The 19,242-nt window shown below is 34.9% G+C and overlaps 1 protein-coding gene across 1 annotated transcript in view; it reads left to right on the top strand.

Moving 5' to 3' along the window:
• Positions 1 to 19,242, top strand: part of RALGAPB (Ral GTPase activating protein non-catalytic subunit beta) — a 73,181-nt gene that overhangs the window by 12,998 nt on the left and 40,941 nt on the right. The window contains exons 2-9 of the mRNA XM_083358128.1: positions 4,106 to 4,312; positions 7,254 to 7,456; positions 8,267 to 8,430; positions 9,405 to 9,591; positions 10,426 to 10,557; positions 11,481 to 11,659; positions 17,659 to 17,807; positions 17,945 to 18,155. Of these exons, the coding sequence (XP_083214254.1) occupies positions 4,106 to 4,312; positions 7,254 to 7,456; positions 8,267 to 8,430; positions 9,405 to 9,591; positions 10,426 to 10,557; positions 11,481 to 11,659; positions 17,659 to 17,807; positions 17,945 to 18,155 (1,432 nt within the window). The remainder of the gene's footprint in view (positions 1 to 4,105; positions 4,313 to 7,253; positions 7,457 to 8,266; positions 8,431 to 9,404; positions 9,592 to 10,425; positions 10,558 to 11,480; positions 11,660 to 17,658; positions 17,808 to 17,944; positions 18,156 to 19,242) is intronic.

The raw sequence follows: 19,242 nt of genomic DNA, 5'->3' as shown, positions 1-19,242 counted from the left end.
CAAGTGCTCTTTTAGGATTGATATTCCTGTAATATATGCTCTGCAGAACTCAATTCCCACAAATACTGTATTTGAATAATTTTTATAAATTCTTCACCCACTGTATCCATTTAGAGTTAAAAATCACAGAACATGTCTGTGCATCTTTCCCCTTCATTTTGCAATTGTTTGTCTCAAGAGTAATAAAGTAATATGTGTGGGCATAAACAATCTAAAAGGGATGTCTATGTGCTTTAAAAATTTGAAAAATATGTTAAGAGTAAGAGAAATGATAATATTATGTAAAGCAAACAAACCTTGAAATTCCAAATAAACCAGGCAAATGGTTGACATATAAACTAAAAAAAAAGATATTGAAATCTCAATAGGAAGATAAGAGTATTACTAGATAATGGCTATGTAAAAAGGATTTCATCAGTATTATCCTAATTCATATAAAAGACATGACATTTATGTATAAAAAATGAATATCTAAAAAGGATTACAAACAAAGACAAATTATGAATGGACCTATAACTATAAGGGAAATCTCTGAAGCTATAAAAGAAAGATTAAACTAGGAAAAGTGCCTGCACCAAATGGATTATTGTGTCTTTATTATAAATTTTGAGCATGAACTTTTACAACTTCTACAAAATATGAATTCTATAGGGTGAAAAGATGTCAGGACTTGGAAAGAAGCTTTAGTACCCTAAGGACTTTAACAAAAGCTATGGGTCAATATCGGTACTGATTAAGTTTTTCACAACATTTCTAGCTGGTAGATTGAAGAATTTATTCTCAAGGGTCATTGTGGGTTTTTACCAAAAAAGAAGAGCGAAGAACAACATTAGAAATGTGCTGAATATTTTGGAATATTTTATTTATTTATTTTATTTATTTATTTTAATTCCATTTATATCCCGCCCTTCTCCGAAGACTCAGGGCGGCTTACAAGCTTAGCAGTAGCCTTCATTCTATGTATATGCCTGCTTATTAGGGCTTTCACACACACCCCAAGCGGCATTATTACAAAGTCAGCTTAATTGCCCCCAACAATCTGGGTCCTCATTTTACCTACCTCGGAAGGATGGAAGGCTGAGTCAACCTTGAGCCTGGTGGGATGCGAACCTGCACTAAGTGCAGGCAGCTGGTGTTACTTAGGGAGGCATTAGCCCACTGCTCCACCAAGGCTCTATTTGGAGCAACATAATGAAAAACAAGTTTAAAGTTCTAAAAAAATGTGAAAATATAAGTTCAAACAGAATTAATGAATAAAACTGGGTTTAAAATTGAGAAGGTAAAATACTTGGGTATCACTGTGACAGTTACAAGTAATTCTTGCTTAACGACTGATCACTTAGCAACCATTCAAAGTTACGACAGATCTCGGCTTTCGATTTGCCATCGCGGCCTTGGCAGACGTAAGGAGGCGAGCTCCGTCTCCAGTGTCTGGTTTTATCCCCTTGGGGATGCTGGAAAGGGTAGGGGCGACAAGCAAGGAGAGGACCCCCGCTTGATCGCAGAAGGGCGGCAGCTCTTCCGCTTGATCCGGGGCAGCTCTTCAAACCGACGGGAAAAAGATCGGCCATAGCAATATGGCCCATCACTCAGCTTCTGACAGCCTAAGTCAAACTTACTACCAAGCACACTGAAAGCAACGCGGATGAAGCTGGGTGAGATTTTATCTTCTCTCTACCCTAAGTACTTTCCTCTAAAAGCTTCTTGCAGTACTATCCCCCTGTGAGGAGAGAGGGAAGGGAATTTCTATCCCACCCTCTAAGAATAGCGGCGTCTGACTACCCAGGGGAATTAAGCATCAAAAAGAACAATTTTAATCGAATTGGATTTTTATGCTTTTGAAACTTGGGGACCCTAAAGTGTCCTATTCTTACTGGAAATTCTTGTTATTATCTGCAGAAAAGAAATAAAATTGGAAAAGAACCCAGAAAAATAAAAAACCTTAAATGGTACCAGTGACATCTTGTGGTAAAGCTTGGTATGGCAATTTGTTATTTCCTAAAAAGAGACTTGGATCACAGCCCAGACCTAAATAAGACTGTCTTGACCTTGGCACTATCTGTGAGAAATTCAACTATAAGAGAACAGCTGAGCAGTGAAACTGGCCTACCTAAACTGTGAATGTAAACCTTTACTGACTTTTGTTTAACAAACAACTTCTACTAGAAAGACTGTTTACAAATACGCGAAAGAGATGAAGACCAGCAAAAAATTCTTTCCATGCTAAACGCAATACATGAAACTATCCTTTCAGCTTGTGACAAAATGAGACCTAAAATAAAAGACCAAGACACCAGCTTAGGTGCACAAAACCAAATTTTGATTGTAACTAAAGAATCAACAATGCAGAAGACAGCAGAAGAAGTAGAACAGCTAAATATTAAGACAGAGGACTCAATTGACCAACAAGTACAGCTGATGAATAATCCAGACAAGGAAGTGACAATATTGAAAATGGAAATGACTTTCTATACAAACCAGAAGAAATTTCAGAAAGAAGAACAGATTGAATTGAAGACAGATATACCAGAGCAAATATGGGGGACTGGAATCACAGGGCGACAATTTGATGAATACAAATGGGCCAGTCCTTCCAGAAAACTGGCAATCAAATGGTCTCCTTTGATTCAAATAACACATATAAAAATGGAGGGAGATTTATTTGATGATCTAAAAGCGCTGATACGGAAGCCTAGTTGGCAAAGGAAGGAAGCTAGAATAAGATTGAAAATTGGGGTTTTGATTTATTAGAGGGGATTTTATATTGTCAATTAGAGGGTTAAAAAGAGATGCTGAGATAAGGGGAATTTGGATTATTAGATTCAAAATAGTTGGAAATTAGTGGAAAATAAGAATTTGATTTGTTTAATATTGAAAAATTAGATTTAAAAGGGAAATGAAAATTAACTATCAGGAATATGTTTGTTTTATTGACTAACCCAGACAGTATATAGAATGGTTTTGATCTATTAAAAAGGGATATTTTATTAGTAAGTAGAAGATTTAATATGATGGGAAATAGAAAATTTTTAGGAAATAGAACAAGATTACATTTTAATAGGTAAAATGTGTATTTTGGATATTACAGTTTTTTATGAAGTGAGATAAGGGAAACCTTGGTTAACCAAAGTTTGAAAATTATGGATATTAAAGGTTAATTGGAATATTGATGAGAAATTAAAAATTAAGTAAAAATTAACAACAGGACATGGATTGTTTTACGAAGATTAAAATATGTATAAGCTAAAATGTATTGATAAATGTAATAATGATGTTTTCATTGAGTTGATATAATTAGAAATGTACTAGCTTGAATACGATGAGATAGTAAATGTTAAGGGGAAAAGAGAAGAAATATTTGATGATGTAACCTGAGATTTGTACTAAAGATTTTGTTATTGAATTATTGTTTAACTGCCACCACATTGCTTTTTAAATGCTTAAATGTAAAACTGGAAAACCAATAAAATATTATTTAAAAAAAAGATCTCTTCAGAGCTACTTAGGACCTGTTTTCTAATTTCTGACAACTGCATGCGTACCTACCCCATGATCACATATTGCATTTTGAGTGCTTGGTAACTGGTTTGCAGCCATTGTAGCATCCTGTAGTCATGTGGCTGCAATTTTTGGTGTTTTGTGCTGGTTTCCAATGTTTATTTCCAGTTTCTGGCAAAAGTCTAGTGAGTAAAATTGATTTGCTTAAGGATCACAGTGTTTGCTTAATGACCTATATCTAAAACGGGCGTCAAACTCGGTCGTGCCACATGATGTATTGTGACATATTACAATGTTTTTTGCCTTTGTGGAGCTGGGGTGCACATGACCTGCACATGATGCATCCGGCCCGCAGGCCTCCAGTTTGACACCTCTGATCTAAAAGAATATTCTTTAGCCTCACAAGTTTGCTGTTGCTTCAGTAATAAAACAAATAGGAGGAATGGATAACAAAATATCAACTGAATAGTCACACAACCATGCTTTTATTAGATTACAGTATTGGTTCCAATTCCTTTTTGAGTAATTTTATGGGTTGCACCAATCCTTTTTATTCACAATTGTATACAATAATAAATAACATTAATTCTGTTTTCTTTCATTTCAGGTACAGTCTACTCTGCAGTATAAAGGCATTATGTACTCAGAGTGGAGGTCTCTACATCTTGTAATTCAAAATGATAAAGGTCACACCAGTGTACTTCACAGTTATCCTGAAAATGTGGGAAGGGAGGTGGCAAATGCTGTTGTCCGTCCTCTTGGCCAAATCTTGAATTTGTCTGGAAATGAAAGCTTACTAAAAACCGACAAAGAAGTAAGTATCCATCTGCCCAGGTTTTAATTCCACTTTCTGTATATGTCAGTAAGGTTGTTTCTCTAATTTAAAAATAACAGTGCTGAGAAACAGACATTGTTGTGCATTCTGACAGATTGCATTCCGCAGCAGCAAAGTATCATTTGAAAGTAGATATTGTCCCTAATCTGATGTAGATTTGTAACTAAATCTCTTGTTCTATTAGCTTGATGGAATCTGTGCCCAATAACTTATTACTGGTAGTCCTCAAATTATGAACATTTGTTCAGCAGTCATCTGAAGTTACAACGGTGCTGAACAAATAGTTCTTACTCCCAAGTCTCTGAATGTACGGCTGTTGCAATACCCCTCATAATCAAAATTGGTCCACCCAGCAGTCTACCATCACTTATGACTGCAGGGATTCTTCAGCTCTGCCCATATGCCTATCTGCTGCCATCCCTACCTTTTTGGTCTCCTGTCCTTCACAGCCTTGTGTTCCACTACTCTCAGCTGACTTTCACCATTTTTGCTCCCACGAGTGCACCTGGTTAAATTTACATATATGCCAAGCCACATTTAATTCTAACTATGCTTTAATGTAGAAGCTTAGTGGTCTGGTTCATATCTAAAGCCATATATTATAGTAGTGATAGCGAACCTTTTAGACACCAAGTGCCCAAAACCTGCCCTGCCTCCCCTCTGACGCCCCACCCCATCTGTCCATAGGGTCACACACCACCTCCACGACCCACTGCAGCAGATCGCCCAGGCAGCCCTGCAGCGCCATGGTGGCCACGCCCTCCCCTTGTGCCCTGCAGCATCATTGTGTGACAGGGCGTGAGGGTGGAGTCTTGTCCCCGCTGCCCAGCTGCCATGTCCTTGGCTGTGCTGCTCTGCATGGGCCGCACCCAGGAGCAACTTTCCTCCAGGGGGCTGCTGGTGAGGAGTTGGCCATGCGGGAGGCGGGGCTGGGGTGACGGCGCTTGTGCCCACAGAGAGGGCTCTGCATGCTGCCTCTGGCACGCGTGCCATAGGTTCATCACCAATGTACTATAGTGTACAAACCACACTAAAGGTAAAGGTTTCCCTGTCCAATTTTAGGGCACAGTGCTCATGTCCATTTCTTGGCTCAAGGAGCCAGTGTTGTCCAAATATATTTTTCATGGTCATGTGGCTAGCGTGGCTAAATGCCAAAAGCACACAGAACACTGTTATCTTCCCACTGAAATGGTACCCATTACTCTATTTGCATTTGCATGCTTTCAAACGGTTAAGTGGGCAAACCACACTGGTGACGTTCAAACAATTTTAGTGAATTCTGATTATGGTTTGCCATTAGGACACCATTACTGTGTTCATATTGGTACTCTGCTCAAATCATGTGCCTCACATGTCATGCAGCAATTGATATGATTATTGGTAATTTCAGCTTAAATTATAGTTAATTAACAGTGAGATGGAATTTGTTCAGTTTTGGAGAACCCCCCCCCCCTTTTTTCAATTCCCCTTTCCTCTATTCAAAAGCCATATGTCTAAAGGAATTACATTGTGAAATTGATGGGTATACTTACACACTACACACCTAAAGAGCCCATTCAGATTAGGTGAGAAATGAAACCATCCTGGGGGACATATATAGGGTCCCCTAGCCAGTTTCCTCAGATTGAGGAAGCTACTTCGATAAACAGCAAAAAGTTTCAAATCAACAAAAAGAGTCCAATTTCCATGACTGAACTTCCAGACAACTGTACCTGGACTATTGAGAATCTTCATCAACATTGTGTGTTGTTGTGTCTGTAAAGTTCAGTTTTTGTTTCATCAGTCCAGAGCACTTTCTTCCAAAAAAAAAGAGGTTCATCAAAGTTTTATTTTTTATACTTGAAATAATTGATTTTTGTAATGAGTTCAGAAAATATTTCTCTCTGACAGCTCTCCCATGCATATCTTTGTGTAAACAATTTTGTATGAGGATTTTTGAACTGTCCTAGTAGAAATTTTTCTTGGTTTTCCCAGACTTCCCTTCAACTATTCCATGTAATTCTGTGTCATTTACAATGTTTCTGGCACCTGAAATTAACCAGATGGAAACATTTAGAGATATTTTTATAGTATTACACTCCTTTATAACAGTGAATTATCGTATTTCAAATATTCAGAGAGCTGCCTAGAAAAGCTTGTGATTGTTGAAAACAGAGCAACAATTAGAACTCAAGAGTTAAATTAACAATATTTTTTATTCACCTGATTAATTGTAGACCTAGTGAATCAATCACCTTTTGGTCTCTATTAATAAGTACAGTAAAATAGAAGTAAAAGAACAAAAAAGAGCCTTGGTGGAGCAGTGGGCTAATGCCTCCCTAAGTAACACCAGCTGCCTGCAATTAGTGCAGGTTCGCATCCCACCAGGCTCAAGGTTGACTCAGCCTTCCATCCTTCCAAGGTAGGTAAAATGAGGAACCAGATTGTTGGGGGCAATAAGCTGACTTTGTAATAATGCCGCTTGGGGTGTGTGTGAAAGCCCTAATAAGCAGGCATATACATAGAATGAAGGCTATTGCTAAGCACATTGATTTGTGCTTAGATTGTAAGCCGCCCTGAGTCTTTGGAGAAGGGCGGGATATAAATGGGATTAAAATTTTTTTTAAAAAAGCACTAAATCAACTAGTAGCCTTTTCAAAGTTCTGCACATCACATATTCACCGCTATTTTGAATCTGTGAATAGTAAGTATACATTTCATTCTGCAAAACCATGTCATCTTTAACTTTGTGCCATGTACAGGCATATTAAGTTCTATTCAATGAAACATACAAACTATGGTTTGTGGTCCACTGCTATACATAATATTTCTAGACCCAAGAATTTTGAATATAGCTGAAAAAGAACTGGATTTTGTTTTTCAAACTTGATTACCTATATTTTTGCCACTGCTGGTATTAATACTGCTGTATTTTTATTAGGTAAAATGGACAATGGAGGTGGTTTGCTATGGGCTGACTCTCCCTTTGGATGGTGAGACAGTGAAATACTGTGTTGATGTATATACAGATTGGATTATGGCTCTGGTTATACCTAAAGATACAATTCCTCCACCTGTTATTAAAGAACCAAATCTTTACGTTCAGAGCATTCTCAAACATCTACAGAACCTCTTTGTACCTAGGTAAGTAGTGTATACCACATAATTTTATGCCTCTATCATTATTAATCATTACAAAATAATAGTCCATACAATCAGCCATCATTTATCTTAAAACTATACCTAATCCCTGTTTTAGATTACTCATATTATTAATTGTAGAAATATCTTGGTAACTTCTGTTTTAGAAAACTGTTTTAATTTGTATTTATGTTTTTGGGTCAGTAAAAAATTTATTCTTTAACATTTGCTTGCAAATTTTTAATACTCTGCAACAAATTGCCAGCAGCTGAAGTAAAATATTTAAGATAAAAATATAATGCCCTATGTGTTTCAAGCTGTTCTTCCGTAAGCAGGATCTCAGAAAATGGTATATTATTAGAAGAACTAATAGGTATTTTGAATTCAACTAGGTGGCTTAGAGATTTCAAATTACTCTATTGACTGCTGACTTTAGATGCTTTGAAAACCTTTTTTATGACTAACCTCTCTTAATCCTGCTGGAAGGCCCTTGACAGTATATTACAACTAGGGAACAAGACTCATAAGGAGTTTCATTAATCAGGTTTAATGTCAAGAAATAAGATATTAGAATAGAGAATTTTGGAAATGCAAGATTAGAAATCAATTCAACAGAACTCCCACTCTCATTTAAGAAATAATTTGTTAAGTGAATCTGTTTTTCCTCAAATACAAATCTGAAGACTTAAGTACCCTTTTCCCAGTATTATAATATCGATTTGCTGTTGAAATATTCCCTCTTGTTTCCCAACTTCAGTCTTTGCAGATACTTTTTGCAGTTTGTGTTGCTAAGGTATGTTTTCTTCCTTATAGGCAGGATCAAGGTTCCAGTCAGATTAAATTGTGTTTGCAAGTTTTGAAAGCTGTCCAGAAATTGGCTCATGAATCAACCATTATGGCTAGAGAAACATGGGAAGTTTTATTATTGTTTCTGCTGCAGATTAATGATACTCTACTGGCACCTCCAACAGTACAAGGTTAGACACAGCTTTTCTCATTTATTACTTCCAAATAATTTTTTAGCTAGAGATTATATAATTAAGAACATTATCCTGTTTTTTGTTACTGTTTTAATATTTTAAAGCATAATTATCCTAAAATAATGTTGAAATATTAGACTTGTCTAATATTCAGAAAACTGAAAGTATTTTTTTGATGAATTAATATTTATCACTAATTCGTTGATATCAATGGAATGTTTTTAAGGACTTGCGATTTTGATCTGAGACGTGTGAGTCTCAGATCAAAATCTAATCTACATTGCAATAGATCCAAAGATTTCTCATATTCACAATCCTGGAAATAAAACTGTTTCCTCCAAGAACTTGTCCTAACCTTAGTGGAGACAAATAATAACTTTCCAATAAGGCCCATGAATTTATTTCATGTACATTGGAGTATTTTTTTATTGTGCATATTTATGGCTAATAAAATATTAGCCCAATTATATTTTTGCAAGTCCGATAAATTAAAACAGTCATCCACAAATGTTAATCTCAATTCAGCTAATCAGATTCATGGATATCTTTTTTGTGAATAACTTGTTTTTACAAAAATATGTATGTGGAATTAACATTGGGATCCCTCTCAAGACATTATTCAGAAGAGGGAATGTATTCATTTTAATAGTATTAATTATATCCTACAAATTTAATAACATTTTAATGTATCCATTAACATCCAAATCAACCTATACTAAAAGTTTTAGTATTTTTATTTCCATATTAGAAGTATTGTTGGAAATAGCATGTTCAAGTATTTAATATATACATGAAGTTTGCATATAGTTCTAAATAAAGCTGACTATTCTAGTATATGATCATAAGTGTGTCATAGGGCAGTATGCAATGCGAATAATTAGTAGTTAGATGGATCACAATTATCTCTTAATTTAAAAATAATAGAGGATTCCTTCCAAGTAAGATTTTTAAAATATCCTTTGCTTTGTTAGGTGGTATTGCTGAAAATCTGGCTGAAAAACTGATTGGTGTATTGTTTGAAGTCTGGTTGCTAGCCTGTTCTCGATGTTTTCCCACACCACCTTATTGGAAAACTGCCAAAGAGATGGTAGCAAATTGGAGGCACCATTCTGCAGTGGTAGAGCAGTGGAGTAAAGTCATCTGTGCACTTACTGCTAGGTAGGCTACCTCTTTTTTCATTATTCAATTTGACTACTAAATAATGCAGTTGATATTAATATTTCAGGAGATTCCCTTGGACATTGCTCTTTCTATTCAAATTGACTTTTACCACATTGAATTATTACATTTGCTATGTGTAAACCTTTGAATTTGTTCTTAAATTTAATTTCTCTGAGTAAACTGGGTTCTGGGTGGTCACATAGCAGAATGCAGATCAGAACTCCCATTATTTGTTATTTTGTATATTTTTTTCTTTTTGAAATAGAAAATTGTCATGTCATGAAGAGTCATGCAAAATAATTATGTAATAAGCATTTTTATTGTTATTATTCTAAAAAGAAACCTATTGCTAGGATTCTGAATGGGTGCTAGGCATATTCCTCTGCCTTTGTCAACTATTATACCACAAAAACTTTGCAAAAATACATGGATGGATCTTAAAGACTATGTGTGTGGAGAGGCTGTATGTGTTATTATTGTAAGCTCTTTGTTTTTCATATCACTGCAATATTAAGAGTAACTCTGCACTGTATGAATATTACCATTTGAGCAAGGATGTTTCATGTCATTATATAACCAGTTAATTCTTTGTTTAAATTTCCTTTTTATTGGAGTACTAATCAACTGTTAACTGTAATTTTGCTTGGTCTAAAAAAAGTACTTCATGAAATTTTTGTTAAAATATAATTAGGTTGATTAGAGTTTGGATGTTTACATGATATTTATAAGGATTTTGTTCAGCAAATGCCTGCATTGAAATATGGATACTAATATATGTACTGAAATCAGTCAGAACTCTAAAACCATTAAAAGGCCTATTTTTGTTCCTAGATTGTTGCGTTTTACATATGGACCTTCATTTCCACCTTTTAAAATTCCTGATGAAGATACAAACTTAATACCTCCTGAAATGGATAATGAATGTGTTGCCCAAACTTGGTTTCGCTTTTTACATATGCTGAGGTATTGTACAGAAGAGAAATCATGTCATGTTACTAGCAGGTTTACTTAGATCTGTTATGTATGAGTCTTTTGGAGTCAAAGTTTATTCAAATATGTTGGACTTGTTGTGAAGTGGCTTTGTAATAGTTTAAAATCCAGATATTCAAAACTAGTAATAAAATAAAATAAAAACCCAATCTTGTTTATTCACTGAATGAATATATTTCATTTAGGAAATAAATTATCCTGTGGAAACATCTGACTTAATCTGAGCATTTAGTATTTTGGAGTTGTCCTCAGAACAGCTTTTGTACAGTTCTGACTCAAAACACTTTTTCTAGCTACTTTAGAAAAAAGTTTTTCTGACATTCCTTTCACATAGCTGAGGAATTCTGGGAGTTAAGGTCTACACATCTTCAAGCAGCCAAGGCTGAGAAATACTGCCCTGCACACTAAACTAATAATCTTCCACTTCCTCTATGATTTTAGTGCATTCACACCAAACATTCATATAGCTGTACCATTTTCTTATAACACTGTTGCATTTGTGTCAGCACACAAAGGTTATGTGCCCCTAGATGACCATAATTAATATTCTTTTAAACCTAAATCCCCAAACACCTTGTCATCTTTATTAGCTAAGTATTGGATGAGTTGTTTATTCTTGGTCTGTTAAGTTTTAAACATTTCATCTTCATAAACATATTTAAACAGAAATCAGTTCTTCATGCAGCACTTTATAGATGACAAGCTATTGATATATTTGTCCATTGGTATTAGAAACTTAAGGAATAATGTATGTTTCCAGACTTTGAAGAATTCTGGGGTCTTTTATTTTCTTTAAAATAATCTTTCTTAAAGAATAAAAATACTCAGTGTATTCTAGGGTTTTTCCTTCATCAGGTCAGTTTATTCTGATTAAATAATATTCTTTTTCTTTGTAGCAATCCTGTGGATTTGAGTAATCCAGCGATAATAAGTTCTACCCCCAAATTTCAGGAACAGTTCCTAAATGTGAGTGGAATGGCTCAGGAATTAAATCAGTATCCCTGCCTTAAACATCTGCCTCAAATATTCTTTCGTGCTATGCGTGGGATTAGTTGCTTAGTGGATGCATTTCTAGGTAAGGTATTTTAATTTATAAGATGTTGCTTTCCTCTTTTTGTGGTGTAGCTTAATGGATTTTAACATTTCATATTAAAATAAATAAATAAATATTCATTTATTTAACACTACAGTTGTGTGCTGCAGGACCATAATTGCATATGTGTCAATGACATTATCTGCACATTTGAAATATATCTTATTTCAAATAATTGGCATTTGTTAGTCTTCTTATGAGCTTCATCTTCCACCTCTGATTCCCACCTGCCTCTCCTACGTACATTTTCTAGAAACAAAATTTAAGGTAGACAAACTATTTTTAAAATATAAAGTTAGAAGGTATATTGCAAATCCTTGGGTGATCATATTGTCTTTCAGGAAACTAGCCAAGTCTTTTTCTGTTCATATTTTTGTAGTCTTGCTAATAGGTACTGAAAAATAGATTATTAACATATTTAGCAAAATGCCTTGAAATATTTCTTGGTTCCTACTTGAATAATTTCAAGAATTTTTAGGATTTTATGTTTTGCTGTTAGCTAAAACAATTGCCTGTTTTTGTATGAAACCATAACTTTCAGTAAAAATTAAATGTAATATGACATTTTTCTCAGGAACTGCTTTTTGGAAATGTTTCCATTATAGCACATAATGTATCAGAAATATACTCTCTCTCTTCTTTAGGAGTTGCTGCATTTACAACCAGTGTGTGTGAAAGATTACCCAGATATGGTATTAAAACTTGTTGCACTCTGTTGGGTGACAAGAATCTCAGCCGATGGTGATTTAACAGTGGTTGGGGTTTGAATCAAATTTTTGGAAGCTGCAGTATTCTGTCATGATGGTTTCTTAGTATAAATTGATATATTAACATTGTAATAAAATACTTAAAATATAGTATTGTCCTTAATTTTTAAAGTTGTTATACAGATTTCCTTTTTGCTATAAAATTGGGCTCTTCATTGCTGTGCATTGTGTATTTCCAGAAATTGTGTGTGTCTGTGTAGACACACACACACACACACACACACACACACACACACACACACACAAACTACCATTCCTTAAGATCTTTCAGTCATGTTAATACGTTTCTCTCTCATCCTGCAACAAAATTAATGTGATGTCCCAAAATTGTATAATTTTAACCATTTTATAAATGCAAAAGTTAAATGGAATCTTAATTAGGTCTTGTTGTTTATGACAATGTTAACATACATGCTGGAATATATTAAGACATGTTTAAAATTTCTAAATATTGAGAAATAGGGAAAAATTCATGAAGGGATTGCTTTAATAAAGGGGAAGGATTGTTTCTATGGGGCATTAAACAGAATGCTTTCAGAAGTGCAGTGTATGTTGCCAAACTTGAGATTGGTGGCAGAAATGAATATTAAAATAGCAACTGAAGTTCCAAACAGATAAATATAGAATGATTCATATTAGGCAAAATCCCTAACTTCAGATTTTGCTGATAGCCACTGAGGTAATGGGAACTGAATGTGAAAGTCTTAAGGTTATGATATGAATTCAATGTGTGTCTGCTATAAAAAAAACAGAGATTGCAGCTCCCATCTTAGGATAACTATAAAGTTTACTACTAGTAAAGTACTTCGAAGTAGTTTAAAGCTGCTGTTAGCTTTGTAAGATGTATACTTCTACTGTTTGCACTATGATACTGTGTAACAAAAAATACAGAAAAGATGGTTTGCTTAATCATAGAAGTTTTCTTTAGAAAAAGATATCTGTAGCTGGAAGTATATCAAATTATTCTTGGAGATGAAAATATTGTGATAATAGCATATGAAATCATCTAATTTCCAGCTGTTGATGCATAGGACTAGTGAGGTGGAGTATAGAGTGAAAATTTAAAACACCCAAAATTATAAATATTATAACAGAATAACTTCAGATGTATTTTTAAGAAGTGGTTTTCCATCATGATGGGATCTGCACTCTTTGATAAAATTATTGATGGCTTATAAATTATAAAAATCTGGGAAGTACTTATTCAATGAAAAAGAAGAGTGGGAATTTCAGGACAAATAAAATTAGATTACTTTGCAATTAGCTTTGGAATTTGCTGCTACAAAATTTGCTAATGCCAAATATAACAATCTTGGTTATATTTAAAAGAAGATAAATAAACAGAGACTAAGACATTCAAATAATTGGTAGTTATGATGGCTGTGTATTCATAACTGCAATGTTAGATAGAGGTTGAACAGATAATTAAATATTCAATACTGTTGAATAGGAGCTGATAGGGAGCAGGAGCAGGATGATGATATTGTACTCATGTCTAATTTATGGGTTTCCTGTTGGCATCTGCTTGGCTGCTGTGCATATAGATTCCTGGTGTAGCTAACCCAGCAAGTCTGTTATGCCTATTAGTGGGGGAAAAACATGATGTGTACTAATAGGTTAACATAACAGAGTTTAAAAATAAGCAGATCAACTATAGTCATTCCATTTTAATATTTATCTTTTAATGAATTACTTCCCTGTCACATCTTTCAATAAATTAAAATAGACTATGAAAGAATATAATTAAATTATGTGGACTTTTTTTTTTGCAAAATGCTATTTAAAATGTATTGCAGCGTGAGAGAGCTACACTTAATCATGAGTCAAATGCAGAATTTGCATTAAAATCAATCTTAGACTTATTTGTTAATTTAAAACTCATAAAAAGCTGTTTAATAACAGAATACTGCTTCTTTCTCTTTGTTAAACTATGATAAACAGATCTGTTTCAATTGTGCTGATTTTAGTACCAAGGCATGTGGAAGAGAGCTGTCAATCACTCACTTGTAAATTGTTTATCCTTTTATCTGTGGATTAAAGTCCTCCCTTAATATTTTTAATTGTAAATGAAGAATTCTGTCTTGCATTTGAGATTTGAAAATGACACCAAAATAGTGAGGTCCAGAAATGTAGTAGTTATGATTACATTGATACAGAAAAAATACATTATACCCTTGGTTTCCCTGGGCTGTCACAACAAACTTACAGAGATGCTATGATATTGTGAACTACCAGCTCAAAAAAGTTCACAGTTTTGGCTTAGATCCAACATGGAAAAATCACAGAGCTATTTAGGGTGCTGTGAACTGACAACGTTTGGGAACCTCTGTACTATACCCTAGATCTAGAGCAGGAGTCCCCAACCCCCAGTCCATGGACCAGTACCGGGCCACAGCATGCCAGCAACCGGTCCGCACAAACAAGCAAAGCTGCATCCGCGAGATGCAGGCAGAACACAAAACCACGCACCCTCCAGTCTGTGGAAGAATCTCTCTCCACGGATCTGGTCCCTGGTGCCCAAAAGGTTGGGGACCTCTGATCTAGAGAACCATGGAGTTTAGTTTTATTGGAAGCAGCTTTTCTATACTTATAGATTAGACTTCCATGTAATTTGACTGCTCATATATCATTTTGAGCCAACCATATTCCTCAGCCATCTAGAGAAGTTTTATCAAAGTTCAGAAAGTTATTGAGGGCCTCTTTTCTTCATTTTGTAAATCCCCCAATGCCATAGCTAAAACAGAAAAAAAAACAAGGGCATAATTTTATGAGAAAAGCTGAGGAGCTTTCCTATCCTTATTCCTTAAAAGCAAATACAATCCTGGGTTGTATAAACAGAGGCATAGAATCAAGATCACGTGAAGTATTAGTACCACTTTATAAAGCCCTAGTAAGACCACAGCTTGAATACTGCAGCCAATTTTGGTCACCATATCACAAAAGAAGATGTTGAGAGTTTGAAAAAAATTCAGAGAAGAGCAACTAAGATGGTCAAAGGTATGGAGACCAAAACATACAAAGAACGGCTGTGGAACTTGAGTTTGGCTAGTCTAAAGAAAAGAAGAAATAGGGGAGACGTGTTAGCAGTATTCCAGTGTTGGAGGGCCTGCCACAAGGCAGAGGGGGCCAGGTTGTTCATCAGAGCACCAGAGGGAAGGATGAGAAACAATGGTTAGAAATTGATCAAAGAGAGAAGAAACCTGGAATTAAGGATAAACTTCCTGACAATGAGGACAATCAACCAGTGGAACAGCTTACCCCCAGAAATCTTGGGCGCTCCATCACTTAAAATTTTTAAGAAGAGACTGGACAATCACCTGTCTGAGATGATATAGGTTCTCCTGCTTGAGCAGGGGGCTGGAGTAGAAGACCTCCAAGGTCCCTTCCAGCTCTATTCTAAGTTGTAGCAAGATTGATTTCTGAAGATTATGAAAAAAAAATGAGATTCCCTTAAAATGGTTTGGCAAATGTTCGTGAGCAATTTATATTTTGTTGCAGGAGAACAAAATACAAACAAAACAAACAATATATTGTTTCTAAAATGGGAAGAATGAAACTTTGGCTCCAATGTTAATAATTTTTAATATCTGCTACATTGATATTTTGTAGGCTGTATATTTAGAGTGGGCAATTGGGGCAAATGGCTGCATGCCGTTCCTGGCATAGCGTTTGTGGTCCCCAGGATATCTTGAAATCCAACTGCCGAAGTTCCGCAACAGGATGATTTTCAAAGGGCTATTTTTTACTTAATTAACTAACTAATTATTTTTGTAGTGTAAGGGCAGTGTTGTGGAGGAGGAATGAGACAGTAATATCTGCATGAGATAAAATGCTTTTATTCTGATTCCTAAACCCATCCCTTAACAGAAAGTTGTATTCCCACAAGTAGGAAAACGACCTGAAATTTTGACCCTTCTTTTCAGTAGTGCCATTGGAAGCTACATTTGGGCTTCAGCTGCCAACTCCGGCTGAAACCTTTCTTGGAAAAGTTCTATCTCCCAGTAATTGTATGCCTGTGGGCACACTAGTGTATATACGTGGGTATGTGTACATCTGTTCATATACCTCCACAAAGCCACAATCCCAAATGTATACCGAGTAAGACAAAAATATCTTATTAGCTGTATTAATAGCTACAATTGAAATTTATTTTTTTGGAAAATAGAGAGCTCTGTTATGTTATTTCTTACAGAAATAGCAAAACAAACAGGGAAATGAAATATAACGAAAGGGGTAACTGCATGTAAAAGAGAAGGAAGAAAAGAGCAGGATGGGGGGGGGGAACCCAATAGAAAGCTACACACTTATTTCTTCAATAATGACTAATTGTTAGTGGTGGCCTGACAACTCAACACCGATCTCTTGTACATGTCTTTATTTTTAACAACTTCTAGGGCTGTCCAAAGTATTCAAAAGGGTCAAAACACTCACTGAAGCATTTAAACCAACCATAATCTCAACTCTGCTGGTAGTTCCAGTGGAAATGCTACATGTTCAAGATACCCATGTGGAAAACTGAGAAAACCCTTTGAAGCAACTGGTGCTCCTTTTCAGCCTATCAGAATACATCATTGATTTAATGCATCAAAAAGGGTGCTTGGTTGGCCTATAATGAAGTACCCCTTATAAATGCTTCTAAACTATTACAGCTTTTTCTGTTCTGACCAGTATTGTAAGATTGACTCTCTCAAGTTACAGTTAATTATTTGAGGGGTATGTGGAAACGCCTCTTAATATCATAATATAAATATAAGTGAAAGGTTTGCAAAAGCTTGCTACACATTTTTCAAAAGTAGAGCATCATATCACTGCATACACTTATGTAGATTTGTTTCATTGAGCCTCTTGTCACATAGGGATTTTCCTCCACAAATGCCTAATCAGTTCACCCCACTGATTTTCTCTAGCTTATCACTCTGAAGAATGTTCAACTAGATATAAGAAAGCTGTGCATTTAACTTCATTACTTTATTACTTATGTTAGAGATAAATCGTTCTCTTAAAATTTTGAAGATTACTATTAACCATTTCTTTTTTCTTTTATTTCTGTTTTCATGGTATACATTCAAATCTGGTTATGTTTTAAGAAGCAATAATATATAATTTGAAAACTTTGACATCTTTCTAGTCTTAGTAAAAAAAAAACTAATTTCTAAAAAGTTACCATTGATTTTAGGAAGAACTTCAGGTTGAAATTGATGTTATATTTTTCAGGTATTTCAAGGCCCCGTGCTGATAGTGCTCCACCTACACCAGTAAATAGATTGAGCATACCCCAAACTGCAGCTGTTAATACAACCCCACCTCATAATCGAAGACATCGTGCTGTAACTGTGAATAAGCCAACAATGAAAAACAGCACAGTAAGTCTTTACCCTTAGCAACAGCAATGTTGTGTTGATACTTCTTGATATACAGATGATAATTGACATTATTATATTGTAAGCAGATACGATTAGAGTTCTAAACAAATGCTTTTCTTTTTCTTTCATTCAAATAGGCTAACACTGCTCATGCTTCCAAACACCAGCCATCATCTACTTCTCCGCTGTCTAGCCCAAACCAGACTAGTTGTGAACCTCGACCACTACCTGCTCCTCACAGGCCAAAAGTTAATAGTATCTTGAACCTCTTTGGATCATGGCTGTTTGATGCAGCCTTTGTTCATTGTAAGCTTCATAATGGAATAAACAGGGACAGCAGTATGACTGGTAAATATTTTCACCCATTTTGTCCACTTCATCCTCTTTGTTGCCATTAACAGGTTTGGCTAACCAAAATTAAAATCTGAAAAATAATATGATTAACTTATGTCAGTGTGAATTATTATATTAATTTATTACAAATAAGATCTTGATTTTATTGGCAACTTAAGGGACTGTAACAGTAAAATTGTGTAGTTAGGTCACTTATTTTCACTGACACTAATAAAGATGTCTTCTGCAACATATTGGCTAAGAGAAAGTTTTGTAGCATTACTTCAAAGCTAAATTTCCTAGCTGAATTATTTCAAGCAGTTAATTAGTAGAATGGGCGGCAAGCACTATAATAGGATGTGCCTGCATTATTTTATTATTGTTTTTTCCCCAGAATTGCTATTTCAATGATTAGTTAAATTCTTTAGCTTCAAGGGTTCTGTAAAGCTGTAGTTTTCAGTCTTTAATCATCATTTTTTTATCTGACTTTCTCATAATTATTTTTTTAAATTATTGGACATAAGAGAAATAATATATAATAGTGTTCCAGACAGTAATAGAATAAAGCTTTTGGCTCATAGTTTTTTCCTAGCTGTGTAAGAGTACATCATGTTGATATAACTCAGAATCACATTGCATAATATTTTGTGGTAGCTTGTTATTCTGTATTCTGTGGAAAATATAGCCACTGACTCCACCCTCACTGTAAAATTCTCAAGCCTTTACTACTAGTAGTAAATTTAAGTAGCATTTATTGATATTTAAACATAGCATTTATTGATATTTAAACATATAATACTAAGATGCTAAGAATTTGTAAGTGAAAAAGGTTTGTTTTTTCATATGTTTCATATTGTTGGTATTCTAGTACTTAGTCTAATTTGCATTGTGCAATACTTAGCTGACTTTGGCCGATCTAGGAAGCAAAACTAGTTTGGGGCTGGTATGTACTTGCATGGGAAAGCTGTCTAAGAAGTCCAGGGCTATAGGCTAGACTGGGAGGTTGAAAAAAGTGTTTTAGAAAAAGGCAATAACAAATAATTTCTATATCAGGACAATAAAACTTCATGTATGTGTTAGTGTAAATCAGTAGGAGCTTAGC

This window comes from Vipera ursinii, assembly GCF_947247035.1.
Source record: "Vipera ursinii genome assembly, chromosome: 3".
Lineage (NCBI taxonomy): Eukaryota > Metazoa > Chordata > Lepidosauria > Squamata > Viperidae > Vipera > Vipera ursinii.
This window is presented reverse-complemented; position numbering and strand designations above follow the sequence as displayed.